This window comes from Budorcas taxicolor, chromosome 2 (assembly GCF_023091745.1).
Source record: "Budorcas taxicolor isolate Tak-1 chromosome 2, Takin1.1, whole genome shotgun sequence".
Taxonomy (NCBI): Eukaryota; Metazoa; Chordata; class Mammalia; order Artiodactyla; family Bovidae; genus Budorcas; species Budorcas taxicolor.
Window position 1 is genome coordinate 1,826,065 of NC_068911.1, and position 19,467 is coordinate 1,845,531.

Genomic DNA, 19,467 nt, shown 5'->3' on the forward strand with positions numbered 1-19,467 from the left:
AAGTACCATTGGATTTCTGAGACCCAGGAAACACGCGTGTGTGTATGTAAAAACATGGGCAATGGTTCATGCAGAGATATTCATCACAGCTTGTTCTCAGCAGCTGAAAACAGGAAATAATTCAAGTTCCAAAAGGGGAGCAGTCAACTGTAGCATGAGACAAACTACGTGTTAGCGTTTACAGGAAGGCTGCAGAGACACAGGAAGGTGTCACAGGACAGAGCGGGGAGACGGGCTTCAAACGGTGCGGGTTTCACTGTGCATGAAACGTTTATGCACAGAAAAATTGCCGGAGACGTCAGGTGAAGATGGCGGCCTCTACATTCACACGTAAGTGCAAGCTCTCTCAAAATTTCTTTAAAGAGAGAGCATAGACCTTCCTGACTTCTGGTGAGGCCTGCTTCTGAAAAGACAAAGAAAACAGGGACGACAGTGCCCAAAGCACCTTAGAAGTTGGAAGCATAGCGGTAAGCGACACAAGAGAGCTAAGCCCTGGGCCAGCCATGGAAATGCCGAGAGGCTCCCACCACTAACAGCCCAGAAGGTCTCAGGAACGGCGTCACAGGGAGTCACTTCTGAAAGCAGCTTGGAGTCTCAATCCCCCACTCCTCAGGAAAGAATTACAGGAACCTGCACAAACTTAGGAGGAGGCCCATGGCCTCTTCACGGAGCCTCTGTCAAGACAACGAGCACAGGCCCCACGGGTGCTGCCACGCGTGCACACACCCGCAGCCACCACCGCCACGAGCTCACCAACGTCCCTCTGGAGACCCCCCACAAGCCGGGCCACCTCCTCCTCCACCGTCTAAACAGACTGTATAAAGCTGATGCTACTTATCCTCTCAATGTTTACAGTTCTCTAGAGACAAGCCACAGACCTGGCAACATCCTTTGGGGGAAGCACTGTAATCGTGAATTCAAGGTTTCAACATCTGCAGGACGACACAGGGGGGCTTCCCAGGTGGCTCAGTGGTAAAGAGTCCGCCTGCCGACACAGGAGACGTGAGTTCAATCCCTGGGTCGGGAAGATCTCCTGGAGGAGGAAATGGGAACCCACTCCAGTATCCTCTGGAAAATCCCACGGACAGAGGAGCCGGGAAGGCTACAGTCCTTGGGGTCGGAGAGTCAGATATGAGTGAGTGCTCACACACACACAGGATGCCGCGGGCCATCCAGCTCAGCTCGGGCGAGCTGCGCGAGTCCCTGGCTTTTGAGGAAGCAGTCCATCGTGCCCGAGCTGACGGCTCTGTGAGGATGAGTTGCTCGTAACGCCCCCACGTGCTCTAGCGGCGGGAGGGCCTGCAGAGGCGCCCCCGTCCTTCCAGGCACCAACGCTCCGTGTCTCTTTCACGCTTGTCACCTTTGCTGGAGGTTCATTGATTTTCAAAGGACTGGCTTTTTGCTTCAGTAATTTTCTGGTTTTCTCCTTCCACTAAATTCGCTCTTTACGAGCCCCTCCTTTCTGCTCGCTTTGGGCTCCCTGTGCCCTTCTTTTTCCAAGGTCTGGAGACTGGGTTATAAACCAGACGCCTGCCTGCTCTCCCGCTGCCCGAGCCACAGACTCTCACGGGTCCGTTTTCACCATCGCTTGGCTGTCTCTCTCTCCCCTTTGAGGCGTCCTCTTTGGCACACGGGCTGTTTAACAGTGTGTTTAATCTCCAGATGCCAGGAGACTCCCCTGGGTCCTCCTGGCACTGACTCCGGATCGAGCTCCTGGACACAGAACACACGGGGGATGAAGCTGACGCTCCGGGACATGCTCCGCGAGCTGGGTGCAGCCTGCCCACTGTGCCTCCTGCGGACGTCGCCCGGGCCCTGCTCAGTCCCTTCCGCATCTCTGTTGCTTTTTGGGTCAGTCTTGCTGCTCCTGGGGGCACTATGCCAGGCCCTGACCGCACAGGTGGATCTGCCCACGCCTCCTCCCAGCTCATCACTCAGCTTCGTGAGTTGGAAGTTACGCTTCTGTGCAGACGGAGCCTCTCACAGGGTCCCTTTCGGTCCGCCGAATCTTACCTGACATTGTTCCACCGGCATAAGCCACATCTGCTTTGAAAACACTCATGCATGCCCCGCGCGTCATTTCTTGCTCTTTCACTTTCTACCTGCCCATGTTGTCATGGCTGAAGTGAGTCTTGCAGATGACGCGTAACCGGGTTGTGTGTTTGCATCCACGCTGCCAATCTGCCTCGTAGTTAGTGTTCACATCGTTCACATTAAATGCAACTTATTTCCCGATGACTACATCTGTGGCTTCACTTATGTTCCCTGTTCGTTCCCTGTCTCCCTTCTGCCTTCCTGTGGGCTCCTTGGCCACTTTCTAGAATCTCATTCTGCAGCGTTTTGGATACACGGCGTTGTACGCATTTCTGTCGCTGGAAGCATGGAGATGAGCATACGTGATGTGGCTTCCCGGTGCTGAGACCCCCTGCCTGCTCCCAGATCAGGCGGGCTCGAGGCTGCCACCACGTGTGCTGAGCACCAGCATCGTGGGATGCTCCAGGCTTCCACCCTCGGGGACGATCTCACAGAACCGCGAGGCCAGCCTGCCAGCCCGCCGCGTCCCCCCGTTTTCGCCCGTGCCGCTGTCCCTTCCCCGTGGAATTTCCAGGCTTTCCTCTCTCACTGTGTCCTTCCTGCCCGGGAGCTTCCTCCGACGCTCATTAAGGGCAGGTCTGCTGGTGACAAATTCTCTGAGCTTCGCTCCGGCGGAGGGCGTCTTGATTTTTCTCTCATCCCTGAAGGATGTTTCCACTGGCTGACAGTTCTTTTCTCTCAGAAGCTTGAAAAGTGTTGTGCGCTTCCTCTGGTTTCTGCAGTTTCAGATGAAAAACTCGCTGCCGCTCTGATCCACGTCCCCATAGATGCTGCTGTTTCTCTTCAGCTCCTTTCAAGACTTTTCCTTTGTGATTAATTTTCAGGAGGTTGATCAGCACATGTCATGGTGAGGGTTTCTTGGGTTTTAGGATGTCAGGGGTCCACTGAGCTTCTTAAACCTGTAGTTTCATGCCCTTCACCAGATTTGGGAAACAGGCAGTCATCACTTCTCAGGGCGTCTTCTCCGCCTCAGCGCCCTTCTCCCCTCTGGGGCCCCAGCTACGCGAGGCCCCGCTCTGTCTCCCGACCACGGGTCCCCGAGGCTCTGCTCCTGGCTGCGCGCAGTCTGTCTCCCTGCTGCTCTGCTGAGGGGTTTCTACTGGCCTGGCAGTCTACTGTGGGGCGTACCTGGGGAGTTTTGTATTTTGGTTATTGTATTTTTCAGGGGTATAATTTACACTTGATTCTTAAAAAAAAAAAAAACACGATGATGTTTATTTCTTTGTTGAAATGTATCACTTGTTTAAAGAGGATGTGTAACTGTTTGCAGAAGCGTTCTCATGCTGCTGCTGTAAAACCCTCATCAGGCAGTTCCCCGCCTGAGCCGCCGTGGCGCCGGTGTCTGCCGACGGTCTTGTCTCATCCCGACTCCAGGTAGGGTGGGTTTTATTGCATCCCAGACACACCAAGCACCAAGCTGCAGGACCTCACCCCCCGCTGAAGACCAGAGATATATTTTCTTGAGAGAGAAGAGAGCAGGTCTTGGAGCAGAGGGACACCCATTGGAGGGCCAAGCTGCCCCAGCTGGCAGGGCACTGAAGGGCCATGTCCACGAATGCCAAAGCCTGGTCCTGCCGCAGCTCCTAGAAGCCGGCAGCCCACCTCCAGACGGGGCTCTTCCCTGAAGACACGAGGGCTCCCCGTGAAATGGCCACGGTAGACCTAGCGAAGCCTCCCGCAGAGTCCGTCAGGCCCAGGCAGGCCCGGGGGGGTCGGTGCCCCCTGCTTGTAGGCAGACCACCAGGACTGCCAGGACCGCAGGCGCAGCGTCAGCAGGAGGCCTTCCCCCAAGCCACCACGCTGACGGAGAAAGCAGCATAAAGAGAAGGGGGTCTGGGCTGAAGGAGACTTCAGAAAGCCCCATCATGACATCAAAGAGCTAGCGAACACATTTTACATGAGGGAGACTCAAAGAATAACAATGCTACAAAAAAAAAAATATTTCCCAGGAAATTAAGAGTATAACAGCAGAAATAAAGGACGAACGGGCTGATAACTTGAGAACATTTTATAGAAAGTAAAGCCCAATGATAGAAAATAGCATCAAAAGTGTTTTTATAACAGAAAGCATCCAGAAAGTTCAACATCTAAGCAACAGCTTCAGAAAGAAACAACGGAGAAAACGGAAGAGGAAAAATGACCGATGAGTCACTGAGGGACCTTCCAGGAGCTGGAGAGCGAGAGACGCCACGCTGAAAGGCCACCAGAAACACGGCAGCGCGGCTGTGACGTTTCAGCACCCCGGACAGCAGACGGCCCTCGGTCCTCTGGACAGCAGTGCGGGTCAGGCCAGGACCCTGGGCCCGAGGCTCTGCTCTGGTGGAGGCCGTCCCTCCCGCCCGCCGCAGGGTCAGTGCAGGAGTGGCAGCTGGGCACAGCCCCGGCTGGGACGCCCCCCTGTTCTTGCAGCGGGCAGCAGGGGGGCAGCAGGCCCGGGGCCCAAACACGGCTGCAGCAGCTGTGCTCCTGGGGGTGTCTGCAGGCAGGCAGAGAAGGCCTGCTGACCGGCGATGGGCTTCCTCCCAGCGGAGCCGCCCTGGTCAGGAGGGGCGTGGGGCTGCAGAAGCCTCCGTGATCAAACACAGGGCTCCCACAACAGCTCCCCTCCAGACCGAGCCCTCAGCCGGGGGGCACCAGGGTCCAGGGGCAGCTTCACCCTCGCCGTGGTTCACACACCAGGCCCAGGCCCGCGGGGGCGGGTTCTGTTTCTGCCCGGGTCACGGGTGGTGGCCGAGGGCCCACGTCCCTCTGCAGCTGTGTGCCCTCCTCTGAGGCAGGGGAGGCAGGAGGCACCTCCTGTCGTCACGCACGCATGCCCACAGGTGAAGCAGAGTCAGGTCCTGCAGATAGCGCCATGTGGGGCACCCTGCTGTCTGCCAGGCTCAGGGCAGGAGGAGGCCGCTGAGCAACGGCCAACCCGGTGTGGGGGGCGGAGAGGGGAACCTTGTGAAGACAGCATGGGGGGGCACAGAGGTGGGGGGACAGGGGGGCCGGGCACGGGGGTGGGGGCACAGGGCAGGGCAGGGCAAGACGCACCTGAGCGAGCTCACCTCCTCCCTGGAGAACAGGAAGCTCTGCTCAGCCGGGCCCACCTGCGACTTCAGTATCTTCAGCTCCATCTCCAGCTGTGAGGAGACACAGGCGAGAGGTCAGCCTGGACCAGGGGCCCGGGAGACACGGGGCGAGAGGTCAGCCTGGACCACAGGCCAGGAGACACGGGGTGAGAGGTCAGCCTGGACCAGGGGCCCGGAAAACACAGGCGAGAAATCAGCCTGGACCACGGGCCCCAGGAGTCCGGGGGCGCAGCCACTTCCTGTGGGGGGCAAGTTAGAAGACCCTCCTCTCTGAGCTCCCGTCTGCTGCCAGGCCTCCCGCAAGCACAGCTTCGGTGTTTTAGTTCTTGTCTCCACAACAGCCTTGGAGGGAGACACAGTCACGTTGAGGGTAAACCCCAGAATCTGGGGCAAGGGGACCCAGCAGCCGGAAAGAACGTATTTCAGCGCTGTAGCGCTCTGATCGGTCCCAATAGTCCTGATCCATTATTTATTTTGGACGTCAGAGTCCTCGGCAGGATGTCAAGTCGCACAGACTGTGCAGAAGGCAACGAGGAAGTGAGCTGCCGTAACACGTGCTGGGGGTGGGGGTAAGATGAGGCTGCAGAGCAGGGCGGAGACCCAGCCGTGGAGCTGAGGGGGACAGGGGCGGGGCGAGTCGTCCCGTGGGGCGGGGCGGGCCCAGATGTGGGCAGCGCGCTCGGCCAGAGCTGCCCTGGGCTCTGAGGGCCCCAATGGGACACAGCAGGCGGAAGGACGCCCCAGGCCAGGTGGCCGGCCACAGGCACAGGAGCACTGTCCCCACACTGGCCTCCGGCCGTTCCCTAGCCCACCTCCAAGGCCTGCCATCCCGGACCCCAGCCAGCCCGGTCCCCTGCGTGCAGGTCACTGTCACCCAGCTTGGCTGTTCCTGGCCAGCACCGGCCATCTCCCTTCTTGGCCAGCTGCCCCACCCAGGGACTCCTGCTGGTCTGGCTGTCCTGACGCCCAGGGAGGACCTTAACCCCGTTTAGTTCCCCATCGAGCCCCCGAGGGGACATGGGATGCCGGGAAGGCTCCTTGTGGGGTCCATGCCAACCGCAGGACCCGGCTGGGAGTGAGGCGGCGTCCCCAACGCGGGGTCTGTGGCCGGGCTGACGCCTGCTGCGCTGCCTCTTGAACCAAGCCCTCCAGGCCAGTCCTCCGAGGGAGGGCCTCCTTGGGTGACCTGACTTGAGGGATTCCTGGGCCCCAGACACCCAGTCGTGTGACGCCCCGATCCGCCATTAGGTCCCTGGAGGAGACCCTGCCCCTAAATGGGCCAGCGGGCCTGGGGAACCTGAGCCTGCCCGCTGGAGTGCAGACCAAGCGCAAGCACCCTGGGGACCAGCTCCCAGAACAGCCTTGGCGGAACTGAGTTCCATGCAGGCCCACACCCAACTCCTCCGCCTCTCCTGGCACTGGACACGGCCCAGCGCCCGCCACACTAGCTGCAGCCCCTCCAGAGGTGGGAGGTGCCCTCGGTGTGGCCCCTTCATCAGGGCGATGGCCGGATTCACTAGCCGGCACCAATGACGCCTGCGCCACATGGCGTCACAGGCAGAGCAGCACCCAGCCATGTTCAGGGGCAGCGGCATCCGCCGTGTCCAGAGGTCCCCAGACCTCTGCTCAGAAGCTGGAGCCTTGGACAAAGCTCCTCCTGGGAACCAAGCTGTCCATGCGCTGCTGTCCCCGAGTGTCCAGCCCCTCCTCTCTGATGCCATCCGCACCTCCTACCTGGCGGCCGGTGGTGGTCACCCAGGAGCCCCCCGTCCCAACGGTGCCCACCTTCACGGTCACGATCAAACAGATCAGCGGACACAAACTTCCCTGGACCTGGAAGGGTCTCCCCTGGGGGAACGTGGGCCCGGCAGTTGGTCTGGGTTGGTCCCTGTTCCATGCAGGTGAGGGCTGATCTGGCAGCAGGGCACGGGGCCGGGGTGGGGGGAGGCCCTGCCAGAGGACTGCACGCCTCGTCCTGGAACCCGCTGGCACTGTGCAGCCTCAGGAATCACACTCAGACGGGGGCAGTGGAGAAGCCTCCCCCCAGCTTTGCCCGGCTCCTCTCCCAGCCTGCAGCCCCCAGGCTCGGCTCACGCATTTACCAGTTACAAGGCTGACGTTCTTCCCGTCTTTAAAATGTATTTATTGTTTATAGAAACGTTATTCTGCAAGTATTCTAACCTTGTACATTTTTTTCACGTAGCACACTTAGAGGCATTTCCAGATCCGCACACAGAGAGTGCCCAGTTCACTGTCACGGCTCCCGGAACCGCCCGACGGCCACCCTCCTGCCAACCAATGTCTGACCTGCTTCCCGTCCGGCAGCTCAGACAGGCAGACCCCCTGGGCGTGAGCCGACCCTGCAGGCTGAGTCCCGGAGCCGCAAATCTGCCTGCAGTCCCATCTGACGTCGTCACCGGACAACGCGCGGCCGTCAGTCGCTCACAGGCTGCAGTGACCCAAGTGGAGGGGGCGAGCTCGGGCTGCTCAAGCCAAAGGCCCCGAACCCCCAGCGGCTTTCAGGGATCGCAGCGAGGGCTGTGGGTGTCTGAGCGGCCTGCGGGCATTCTTCTGCTCTGCTGTGAGGCAGTAGCTGGGGGTTATTTTGGGTGCCAACACCATCAACCTTCTACATCCAACTGGCCTTGGGCCCACATGCAGGGAGCCAGCACCAAGTAAACGCCTTCGAGCTGGCAGGGGTCTCAGTGTCTGCAAGACTCGCAAGCACTCGGGCCAGGAAGTTGCCCACTGTCTGGAGGAGGAGCTGAAGGCCCTGCACTTCCTGCTAGAGCTGAACTCGTTACTGTTCCATCTTGCTTGACTGGTTCCCTCTGTTTCTGCGTTTTCTTGCTTTTCTGATTAAACTTGCTCTTTAGAACTGGGGGACAGCCTGGGAGCTAAAGGTCTTTCACGGATGAGAGGCGGGGACCGGGAAGGCCCCACGGGTCCTGCTGAGCTTCAGGGCGGGGCCCAGCCGTCCTGTCCTCGCTGTGGTGCAGAAAGGCTCCTCGCCCCCAGGGAGCGGGGCTTCCTGTCTGTAACCGGGTCAGCTTCCGAAGTCCTGTCCCCAAGAATCCTGGGCCCTCTATGTCCTGCCCCGCCCACCCCTTAATTTAAAAAAAGAACCCAAACCGCCTGCTCTCAGGAACCTGGGGCACGTCCCAGGGCTCGGCCAAGGGCAGAGCCGGCTTGTCCGTCAGGACCCGCGGCTCCTGCGTCCACCCACATCTTACTGCTGCTGGAGTCGGAGGGAAGGTTTTCCTCATCGTCTGACTTGTCATCTGTAGACACAGGCTCTGTCAAATTCCCGTGGGTTGGCTCTGCCGCCCACCGCCTCGTGGGGTCTTGAGTGGGCTGTGAGGCCTGCTGGCCGACCGGCTCGCCCTGGCCGTGTCCCTGCTCCTTCCCAGCACCGGCCCTGTGTCTCTTCCTGCCCAACAGTGACCGCTGCAATCTCCAGAGCACCAGGCTACGGTTCTAATACCGGACACCGCTGACTGCTTTGTGGCTTCGGTGGAACTAATCTAGCATCTTCCTATTTACAGCGAGAGTGTCAGTTTTCGCTTGAAATGAACACATTCGTGCTGAGAAATTACCCGTATGTTATCACGGGATCTTAAGACTGAGTGTTGGACTTCGTCAGGCGGGTTTTTAGCAAATACGGAGCAGACGTCCTGTGAGCTGACAGCCCAGGGTGGGAGCAACAGCCTGTCCTGGAGAAGCCCTGCACACGTCCCCTCCCGACACGCGAGGACGCACGCGGCACCTCCGAGCGCCTGCGCACGTCCGGTCCCGACACGTGTGGATGCACGCGGCACAGGCGGGCCCCTGCGGAATTGGCATCCGTAGGACCCGCGCTTCCCTGCCCTGTGCCCGGGCAGCCTGGGCAGTGTGGATGGCACTGGAGCTGCAGTGGGGTTTCCCTGGGGCTCACAATCCATCTCATGCCTTTCCGTGCCTTCCTGTTTGCTGGCGGGGCCACAGAGGTGGCGGGTTTTGTTTTTTTTACAAGTTGGTAGTAACTGGTCTGTTTGAAATTTCTCTCTTCTGGAGTCAGTATTCAGGGGTTATATTTTCGTAGAAAATGATTCATCTCTTTCAGGTTTTCACTTTAAACAGAGTTGTGACATAATTCCTAACTTTTTACAGGACTCCCAGACCTCGTGATTCTCTCTCCAGGGTTCGCTGTAACTCGTGCTTCCAGCTGTCCTCCTCACTGATGAGGGGAGGCTCATATGCAGGGCAGTGCTCACCCTGTGTGTCCAGCTCCAGGGCTCTGAGTGGCTGCACACGGGGAGCCTCGTCCAGGTCAGACCAGAGCCTATGGCGCCAAGGACATGCTCTCCTCACCCGCCCCAGCCCAGTCAGCAACTCCAAGCTAACTGCTCTTATTTCTTAGTTTGGGTGGTGATGGTTTGTATTAATTTTTTACTAGGATTGTGAATAATTAATATGTTTTACTGATCTGTTTTCAAAGCACAGGCATTTGGATTTATTTGTTATTTCTACCATTTTTCACTTTCTCATTAACTTCTGCTTTGATCTTTACAAATTCGTACTTCTTTACTAAGGTTAATTCTGTCTTTTTTTTCCAAGTTCTTGGATTGGGTGTTTAATCCACACATATTCACTCCTTCTTGTTCAATGACATAAATATTTAAACCTGTGGCTTTTCTTCTCAGCGCTGGTCTGGCTGTTTCCCACAGGCTCTGGAGGGAAGACTTCCCATTAAGACTATTTTCTCCATTTTAGACCCAAGAATGAAGACCGACTCTCTTGTGCTATTGGTTTTTTCCTTTCAAGAATTAGGTGCTATTTCTTTTTTTTGGTTGTGCTTTTAAATTCAAATTTAATCACAGTGTGATCAGAGGAAAGCTACTTGTCCTAGTTCCATTTGGATTTTTTTAAGTTTTAGAAAGTTTTATGTTTTATTTTTGGCTGGGCCAGGCCTTTTTTGCTGTGTGCGGGCTTCTCACTTGGAGGCTTCTCTCCTCGCGGGGTGCGGGCTCCAGGGAGCAAGGGCTCAGCAACCGCGGCTCCGGGCTGAGCGGCTCCACGGCCTGTGCGATCTCCCCAGACCAGGATGGAACCTGTGTTTCCTGTACCGCAAGCTGATTCTAACCAGGGGACCACCAGGGAAACCCGTGCTACCAGAGGGCGCTGCGTCTCGCAAGCCAGCCTCGCTTCGGGGTCTGGTGAAACGGACAGGGCCGGACTCACCCTCCTGCTCAGCTCCATCCCTGGGGAAGGGCCCGGGGACAGCACCCGTGAAGCCCCCAGGCCGGCTGAGGCGAAGGCCTTCGGGCAGCTCAGGACGCCTGCCGCAGCAGCCCCTCCAGCGAGCGCCGCCTCTTCTGCAGCAGGGTCGGTCAGAGGCGGCTCCAGGGGAGGTGGGAGGTCCCGACAGACGAGGAGCAGCATGCAGCTGACCCGGGGGTGGGGGGCCGAGGCACAGAGCACGGGACCCGGACGCAGGGAACGGGCAAGGGGCCCCCAGTCCTGGCCTCAGTCGCTGACAGCAAAGTCTCTGCTGGGGGCGACTCTGAAGCAACAACACACTGCCCCCTTCTGGAAGAGGCGCCTGGCGGTCCAGGGAGGTTGGGGGAGAACAGGGCCAGGACAGACCTTTCTGGAAGTACCTGGGGAGGGACAGGACCCCAGGAGGCCGAGCTGTCTGGCAGGGACTGCCTGCAACTCCAGCTCCAAGCCGGTCCCTGGAGCCTGCTCCTGCCTCGCCCGCGCTCCACCCCGGGACACGGAGCACCAGGTGCTCACAGCCCTGTGCCTCTCTACCTGGCCCGGCGTCGCCCCGAGGTCCAGAGCCTGGGGGCAGCCCTGCTCCCCGCACCTCCTCCCACCAGAGCCGGAGAGGGTGCTTCTGTCACAGACGGAGGGCCTGGGTGGGACTGAGCCTCCCCAGGAGCAAACACTGACCAGCGGGCAGCAACGCTCAGGATCCCAGAGAGGTGGGCCCCGAGGCTGGCCCAGCTCACGGCCTGGGAGCGTCCAGGACATGGCACAAGCCAGAGGAGGGGCAGAGACAGGAGCGTGGGGAGGCCGGGAAGCCAGAGCCCACGGGGTGCGTGGGGGGCAGGGAGGAGGGGCTCCTGAGGACCCAGCAAACCGACCGGCCCCCGGGGCCGAGGACCGAACAGGAAGAAGGACGAGAGAGACCAGGCGTGCTCCCTGCAGCCAGGCTGGCATCTCTGGGTCCGCGGGTCCTGGGCAGGCACCCCGCAGGCATCACCACCCCAGCAGAGCGCTACCCCGCCCTGGATCCACTGGTGACACCCCCCTCCCTCTCTGCGAGGAGACTGGACGCTAATGGTCCTCAAGGCGAGCTCACTAGTATGGCACGACCTTTAAACAGAGCCTGTGAACTTCAGTTTAATTCGAGAGGATGAGCCGCTGGGGCCCAGGGGTGGTACCCAACCCCACAAAGCAATAACTGGCGTGGGGGCGAGGACGTGCTCCCCCTCCCCCAAAAGCAAGTCTAACTACCGTGGCCGCTGGTGAGCACCAGCCTGAGGGGTCACACACGTCTCAGCAAAGGAGCCCGGCCTCTGGCAAGCCCCACAGACGGAGAGCTGCCCCACCGAGGGCCCTCATTGCAGAGGTCCAGGCCACTGCCTTCCCCCCCGAGCCCCACTGGGCAGGGCCCCAGGCCTCCTGGAGACGAGAGGACACTGAGATCAGAGGGGACCCCGGCCGAAGGGCCTGGGGTGCTCAGCCTGGACCCATCGAGCACCCAGGAAGGTCTCAGGTCGGGGGGGTGGAGTGTTGCATCCTGGGAGGGTCTGGAACAACCCCCTTATCGATTCCGCCTCAGCCTGGGGGCCACGCCAGGTGCAAAAGGCCACAGGCTGTCAGCAATGGCTCAGCCAGCTGCTGACCTGAGCTGGGAGACACCATTGCCTCGGATAAAAAGAAGCCCCACTGGAGAACGTGTCCAGGCTGCGTTTCACTCTGGAAGGCCATTTCTGGAGTCGGTACATTCACTAACAGAGAGACCTCTTACAGCACAGACCCGCAGGGAGCCGCCGCCTGCCAGCTGGAGTCCAACGGGAGGCCTACCCGAGACCTGGTGAGCGAGCACCGGGCCTCAGCCGGGGCAGGGGACGGGAGGACGGCTAAGAAGGCGCAGAGAAGGAAAGTGGCCCAAGGTCGAGCTGTGACTATGGCAGCCACGCAGGCCCCACGAGAGCGGCTCGAGCTTCGCTCATGCAGAGATGGGGGGCGCTCCGCCAGGCCCGGCCAGCGGGACCCTGGCCCTCTGCCTGTCGTCACCGCCTGGCTCTCAGAGATGCAGGGACCTTGCAAGGCCACAGCTTCAATCACCGTCTGGCTCGACCTACATGAGCCTAAGCGGCGTGGGCCTGCACACGTGGATTCACGCCTCCGGGCCAGGCTCCTGAGAAAGCAGCGTTTCTTAGCAGGCGCTGAGGCTCAGGGCAGGGGCCCAGGGCTGGGGAGGCCCGCTCCTCATGGTCTCCGTGGTCTCCTCCACCAATGGGCCCTACCGACACGCCCACCTAGGACAGACGTTTTTCAGTCACAGCAGGACAGATCCAGAACGTGAAATGACTCACCACCGGTCAGAACCAGGAGGTGCTTTTAATAATTTACGGAAAGACCGCTGGCTCCGCTGGAGGACTGTGATGAGGCCGGATGTTCGGGTGGGGGCGCAGGCGGGCGACGGTGTGAGTGGTGAACAATGGCGGTTCACCCCCCTCCCGGTGACTCACTGCCCTGAGCGTTGCGGTGCACAAGGACGCAGCGTCAGCAAGGTCCATGGGGGTGGGCACGGCCCGGCAGGGCTACGAACCCCCTCCCACCAAACTGTGTGATCTGTGCTCGAGCCCCAGGACTCAGAGCGAGCGCCGCTGGTGCTTCCGAGCAGGGAAAGCCCCGGAGGCCTGCGAGCCCCTGGAACCTGCCTGGCTGCACTGGGCATGGCAACGGAGGCGGCTGTAAAGCACGGATCACTGGACGGCAAAGCCTGGGCGCTCACAGCATGGACCACTGCGCCCACTTGGAGACAGAGCGGAGGAGGCAGGCGGCAGGAGGCGGAGGGGGTCGCCAGGCCGCCCGGGGGGCGGCGCTTTCAGGAGGAGCCCTGGGAGGCGGGCCGCGGACCCGAGCACAGGTGTCCAGCCCAGTCCCCTCCGGCCACAGCCCTCCCAAGCTAATCAGGGTGAGGCGTGTCAAAGACACAGCTACAGTGGGGGACGCCTTTCCTCGGGATATTAATTGCATGTAAAGAAAGAAACGTGAACGGTACTCACACATACTAACCGGCATGAACTTGCTGATTATTAACAAAGAGTCAAACTATCTTCGTGCTGTCATCCACCATTGCCTAAAGATGCTTATTTCTTCTCAAACGTCTCTTCTTGCCTAGTGAGCTGACTTTGGGCCGGAGAACAGCAGGTCCGGGAGCTGGGGCTGGGAGAGCAGGAGCAGGAACCGTCCTAGACGGAGGCCCTGGGGTGCAGTCAGGGCCCCTGGACACAGGCTACTCGCCGCCCAGACCCAGAGGAGCACACCCTCTCATGGCAGCAACAGACGGGCAGGACCAAGGCCTTCGGCACTGGCGTGGCAGAGCGGGCTGACTGTGGCCTCCCAGCCTCAGCATGCGCTCCGGTCACTGCCCCCGCTCCAGCCTCTTACTCCTCCACCCCTGGGGGGTTTACATCAGACCAGAAAGCCCCCTGTAACCGAACGCAAGCATTTCCTGGGCGATCCGCTCCCTGAGGACTGGCCCACAGGCGTCAGGCCCCAGGTCGCCACCCTGCACCAGCCTGTGTCCTCAGGGGCCGCAGGGCCCTCTGGACCCAGTCGGGAGCGAGAACAGAGGCTCGCACGCTCCTGCCCTCAGGTCCCTGGGCGCTGCCATTTCTCATTTTCCCTTTAACAAGGAAAGAGAAGGCAGAAGTGAAGTGAACAACACGAAATAGCTAAAGATGGGACAATCAAAGGCAGAGATTAGAAGCCTCTCTGAGGAGACAGCGACAGCCCAGACCCAACAACAGGCCTGAAAGGACCAGTGAGGGGAGCCCGCAGCGCCCCGGGTGTGCACGCAGGGGCCACCAGCACCGCACCTCTGGGCTCAGACAAGAGCCAGGCCGTGCACTCCATGACCTCTGATGGGTCAGCGCCGTTGGGACAAGCTGCTTCCTGGAAGTGAAGTGAAGCCGCTCAGTCGTGTCCGACTCTTCGCGACCCCATGGACTGTAGCCTACCGGGCTCCTCTGTCCATGGGATTTTCCAGGCAAGAATACTAGAATAAGTTGCAATTTCCTTCTCCAGGGGAACTTCCCGACCCAGGGATCGAACCTGGGTCTTCCACATTGTAGGCAGACGCTTTACCGTCTGAGCCACAGGGAAGCATGCTTCCTGCAGAGCGGTCCCCAGAGGCCCCCCGGGGAGGGCCTGGCACTGAATTTGGGGCACCAGGCCCAGAGGAGGCTCTCCACCATAGCTGACACCAGACTTGCCCCGGGAGACATGCAATAACACCCCTGCCTGGCTGCCCACCCCCAGCAAGGTCCAGTGTGACCGGTGTGGAGGAGGGACTTCAAAGCCCCTGGAGGCTTCACACGAGGAGCAGAAACGGCACGAGCTGAAAGGAGGAGGAAGCACACCGCCCTGCAGTCCCCATGAGGCAGGGCCGCTGTCCCAGCGGGCAAGCACAGCAGGCCTGTCCCCCTCCTCCTGAGAGGGCACCCAGCTCATCCAAAACAGCCCCAGGGCTGGGGAAGGGCAGCTCGGGGATGGGGAAGGGCGACATGCAGGCTTCCCAGCCTGGCAACGTGGGCATGTGGCCCTCAAGGCTTCATCTCGGTTTCTCAGGGCAACTGTGCCCTGGGGCACTCTCCAGCTCAACCCCAGCAAGGAAGCACTACATCCCGTCCCCAGGGCCTCGTGGGAGGGGCCATCAGTCTTCAAGGACGCCCCACCGGGGCCCAGCCCCAGAGTCAAGGTCAGTGGACAAGTACAGGAAGGTGGGGAGGCCCCGGGGAGCCCCACTCCCCGTCACCAGAGCCTACCCTCCCAGCTCCCGGAGGCGATGGTCACGATCGGGGCTTCCATGGGTCCAGACGTGTCCTCTGCCTCCTAAAGAAATGCTCCTCCAGGCCCCAGGCCACCCTGTCCTGTCCAATGGCGTCCATCACACACGGGACTGGGGCCCTCACTGGGCACAGCCTCTCCACCTCAGGTGGGGCCGACCCCGACCCCCGACAGGCATCTGCGCTGGAGCAGCCAGGCGGGGTCGGCCTTGGGCTCTGCCACTGGGCACCGACACCCACCCAGAGGGGTAAGCACACAGGGTGCTTCCCAGCCGGGACTCCGGGTTCCGGACCCCATGCCCGCTGCATCTCTAACGCCGCGTCATCCTCTGAACCCAGCTCCCTGATCCCGCTTGCCTCCCCACCCTTGACTCCTCGGCGGGGCGACCCCCGCCGCCACGCCCCCTGGGCCTCCACGGGTGGAGCCCTCCCGACAGGAAGGGTCAGCAGTGGTGGCGACAGCTGGAGGGCCGCCCGCGGGGCACAAGGCGCGTTCAAGGACACCTCACCCCCACCTGTGTCTGCCCCACTGGCTGCGCCAACACCGAGACAGGACTCCGACTGCAGACAGGAGCCCCAGAGCCCTCAGAGCCCTCAGGAGCTCCCGACGCCCCGCCCACAGCAGCCTCCCAGAGCCCCGCCCACAGCAGCCTCCCAGAGCCCCGCCCACAGCAGCCTCCCAGAGCCCCGCCCACAGCAGCCTCCCGGGACGCCCCGCCCACAGCAGCTCCCAGAGCCCCGCCCATAGGAGCCTCCCAGAGCCCCGCCCATAGGCGCCTCCCGAGGCCCCGCCCACAGCAGCCTCCCGGGACGCCCCGCCCACAGCAGCTCCCAGAGCCCCGCCCATAGGAGCCTCCCGAGGCCCCGCCCACAGCAGCCTCCTGGGGCGCCCCGGCTAGCGGGCGAGCCGCCTTGGGCACGGCAACCGGACAACACATGCCAGTTCCGCCGCAGGGCCTGCCTGTGCCCAGGGGTATCGCCAGACCAGGCGCCGCCAGACCAGGCGCCGGAGCGGCTCACAGTTCGCACTGGACGAGGACGCTCACGGCCACGCTGTCTCCCGTGGGCGCCGAGGCCCAGCGGGGTCATGTGGCCGCATCTGCACGCGCCCAGGCGAGGGCTCCCGGCGGCGAGGATGACAGAGCGGACGTGGTCTCACGTCAGAAGTAGGCCCGCAGCCGGGGCAGCACAGAAACAAAGAGGACCCTCGAGGCTGGAAGGCCCGGTACGCACACGGCGAGGGGCGCCCCGCAGGGTCAGGGTGGGGTCTGCGCTGCTGGGCAGCATGGCCTCGGAAAAGGGGCACTCTGGACCCCAGCCTGGAGCAGGCGGGGAGTCTGGACTCAACCATGAAGCCCCCCCTCCCCACTGGTAGCCGCGTCTCTGATGAAGAAGTCGGTCAACGGTCCTGCGGCTGTGCCCCTTGGCCACAAAGGCCTCCACTGGGCGCAGCATCGAGACTCACCATGTCTGCTCTTTGCTTCTGGCCTCCGAGCTCCTCCAGCGCCTGTGACAGCTGAGCCTTCAAGACAAAACAGAAGGAAAGTCAGTGGGCTTTCTCCTCCCGGGGACCAAGGGACCACACCTGCCGTCTCTGTGCCCCCGCCACTTTCTGGGGAGCCCTGAAATCCCCATTTGGAAGGAGGGGCAGTGGTAACATAACAGCTTGCCGAGGCCACCCCTGAGCAGCTGCCTGAAGGAGAGGGCATTCAGGGTGGTGCCGGGAGCCAGCGTGAGGAACTCCACCCATCGCAAAGGTCATGAGGAAGGAGGCTTCGGCATACGCAAAGGCGGGATCGAGCCTCAGGAAACCCGCTGTTCCCGAGCATCTACCCCCAAAACCACAGTCTGCCTACTTAGGCTCTCCCCCATCACCATTTCTCTCGGAGAAGGAGTTAACTTGCAGCTCCAGTTAATAAAAATTCCTGGGTGTGACAAGAGTGTTTCAACTTACAAACTCCTCTGAAGGTTCTCTAGCCTGCCTGAGCAGGTTCCTCCGGCCACATGTGATTGTTCACAGCCTCCCAACTGTGAGAGGCACGAGATGCTTTAAAACTTTCTAAATACAGACTCTTTTGAGAAGTTACAAAATTATTAGTATAGTATTAGTGGGTTGATTAGAAATTATATTGGTGAAGGGTTTTTCATTTGTTGAGCCAATATTTGCTGCTAAATCTCCATATTCCCTGCCCTTATAATGAATATAACTAGCACATAGGAGAAATAAGTATTAACCTTTAAGATCAATCATGTTAAACCTTAGGCTGAGTAAATTCCTTTCTTGACTGTAACCCACTACACCCTCACCCTATAGGAATGCAGCTTTATTTGGAGGGTGGCGCCTGGTTTAAGAAAAAAAATCACCCCTGGAAAAAATAAGTTTTCTGGTTGACTGACCGTTATCAGAAAGGGCCATAAAATGTCAGCAGGCCTCACGGCCAGAAGATGTTGTAAAACCCCTAAGACCTTTGTATACATTTATATGAAGCACCTGATTTTGACAAGGGTCAGGTCTGCTGACCCCGCATGACTCTGTATTCATCCCTATGTATAACAAAAAGTATATAAGCAAACCTGAAAATAAAGAAATGGGATCAGTTTCTGGAAAGACTGATTCCCCCGTGTCGTTCTTTCTTTCCCCTTCTGGCTGAATTCCCATCTGGAACGTAGGTACTCACCAAGCCTGCTAATTTTGCCTAGGCTTCTAAGATCGGACCAGGGAGGCCTCAATGCTTCCTCTCCTTCGGGAGAACGGAAAGATGCCCGTGGCCTACGTAGGTGGTGATTGGTATTCCGTGTAAACCAAGTTATTCAGCCTCTTTTTCTCCACTAATCTTCCTACTACACTATTCCTTTCTAATCTCTCTTAATATCTGTAATTAAATAAGTTTCTTCCTAGGACGCCGATTCCGTCTCCCCTTCGAACTACCCTGGATCCACCGGGGCTGGACCCGGGCAGGGTGGAGTTTCAGTGCCCGGGTAAGAGGCCAGGGGACCAGCCATGCCCAAGGAGGCAGACACCAACCAGCACAACATTCGCCAAGGCGACAGGACGGGGGTGGGGGACGGGGCACAGCGTGGGGCTGGCAGGGGCCCCTCCATCTTTCTGGGGGCCTGGAGTACCAGGTAACGGGGGATCCTGGGGGCTCCGCCTGGGGATACTCATCAAGCTGACAGTGCCGACGTGTGATCCGTGTGTGTGCGTGTGTCACACTTCAGTGAGAAAGTAGCTTTAAAATATACAGGCACCAGCACTCTGGAGGACAAATTGGGGAGAAAGGGAGGCGGTTCCGCTACCACAAGCGGAGGAGTCTAGGCAGGACGTGCGCCGTCGCTGCAGGCGATCAGACCGTCACGGGCCCTGGGGAGGGCCAAGTGGACGCACAGCACGGCGTCCGCCAGTGCCGGAGCCCCTGAGAGTGCCCCAGGCCCTTGGCTGGAGGAGGGAAGGCCTCCGACAAAGCCTGGCAGGACAGAGGCTGGACGGAGGCTGGGCAGGGGGTAGGTGGCGGCGGGGAAGCCCCTCACCAGCACTGGCTGCAGCCCTTCCTCAGAGCAGCCCAGGGGCCGGGGAGACATCAGGACGGCCTCCAGCGGGGCCAAGGAGGCAGGACCAGGCCGCTGTGGCCCCTGGGCTCTGGGAAGGCTACTGGGGTGGGGGCAGAATGAAGCCACAGGCGCCAGGTCGACCCTCCCTCCTCAGCAAAAGCCCGCAAACATCAGTTTCCTGGCAGCCCCCCAGAACTCGGGTCTGAAGGATGGAAACGTAGGAGATGGGCCCCCACCACACCGGCTCCTGTCCTCACATGCCCTTGGCCTGGGCAGGGCCTTGGGGACTGGATGTGTAGGAGGGGACACTGTGCAGAGGCCGCTGCGGGGAGGGGCAGGGCCACCAGACCCCCATCTCGGCCACTCGGGGGACCCGGGGGTGCAGGACGAGGGTGGCCGCAGGCCACACGCAGCCTCGACACCTGGGCCTGGACATGGGCACAGAGGCCGGAGGAGCCCTCACTGTCCTGGCCAGCTCCTCGCCTGGGGGAGCAAGGCACTGGTGGTCGCCTAGCTGGCGCGCTCTGCAACCGGGGGGAGCCCGAGGTGGTGCTGAGGGGGGGGAACCCTGCAGGGTGAGCCTTACACGGGGGCACAGCACGGTGACACGGGAAGAAAGCAGGCCGCATGGAGACTCCATCCGGGGACTCCACGGCACCTCACGTGGCCCAGACCAGGGC

At 60.4% G+C, this 19,467-nt stretch overlaps 1 protein-coding gene across 2 annotated transcripts in view; it reads right to left on the reverse strand.

Annotated features, from left to right (window-relative positions):
- Positions 1–19,467, reverse strand: part of MAD1L1 (mitotic arrest deficient 1 like 1) — a 238,344-nt gene that overhangs the window by 68,532 nt on the left and 150,345 nt on the right. For both annotated transcript variants that reach the window (XM_052656304.1, XM_052656297.1), the window contains exons 13-14: positions 16,704–16,760; positions 5,131–5,219 (exon numbers count right to left, since the gene is read on the reverse strand). In XM_052656304.1, the coding sequence (XP_052512264.1) occupies positions 5,131–5,219; positions 16,704–16,760 (146 nt within the window). The remainder of the gene's footprint in view (positions 1–5,130; positions 5,220–16,703; positions 16,761–19,467) is intronic.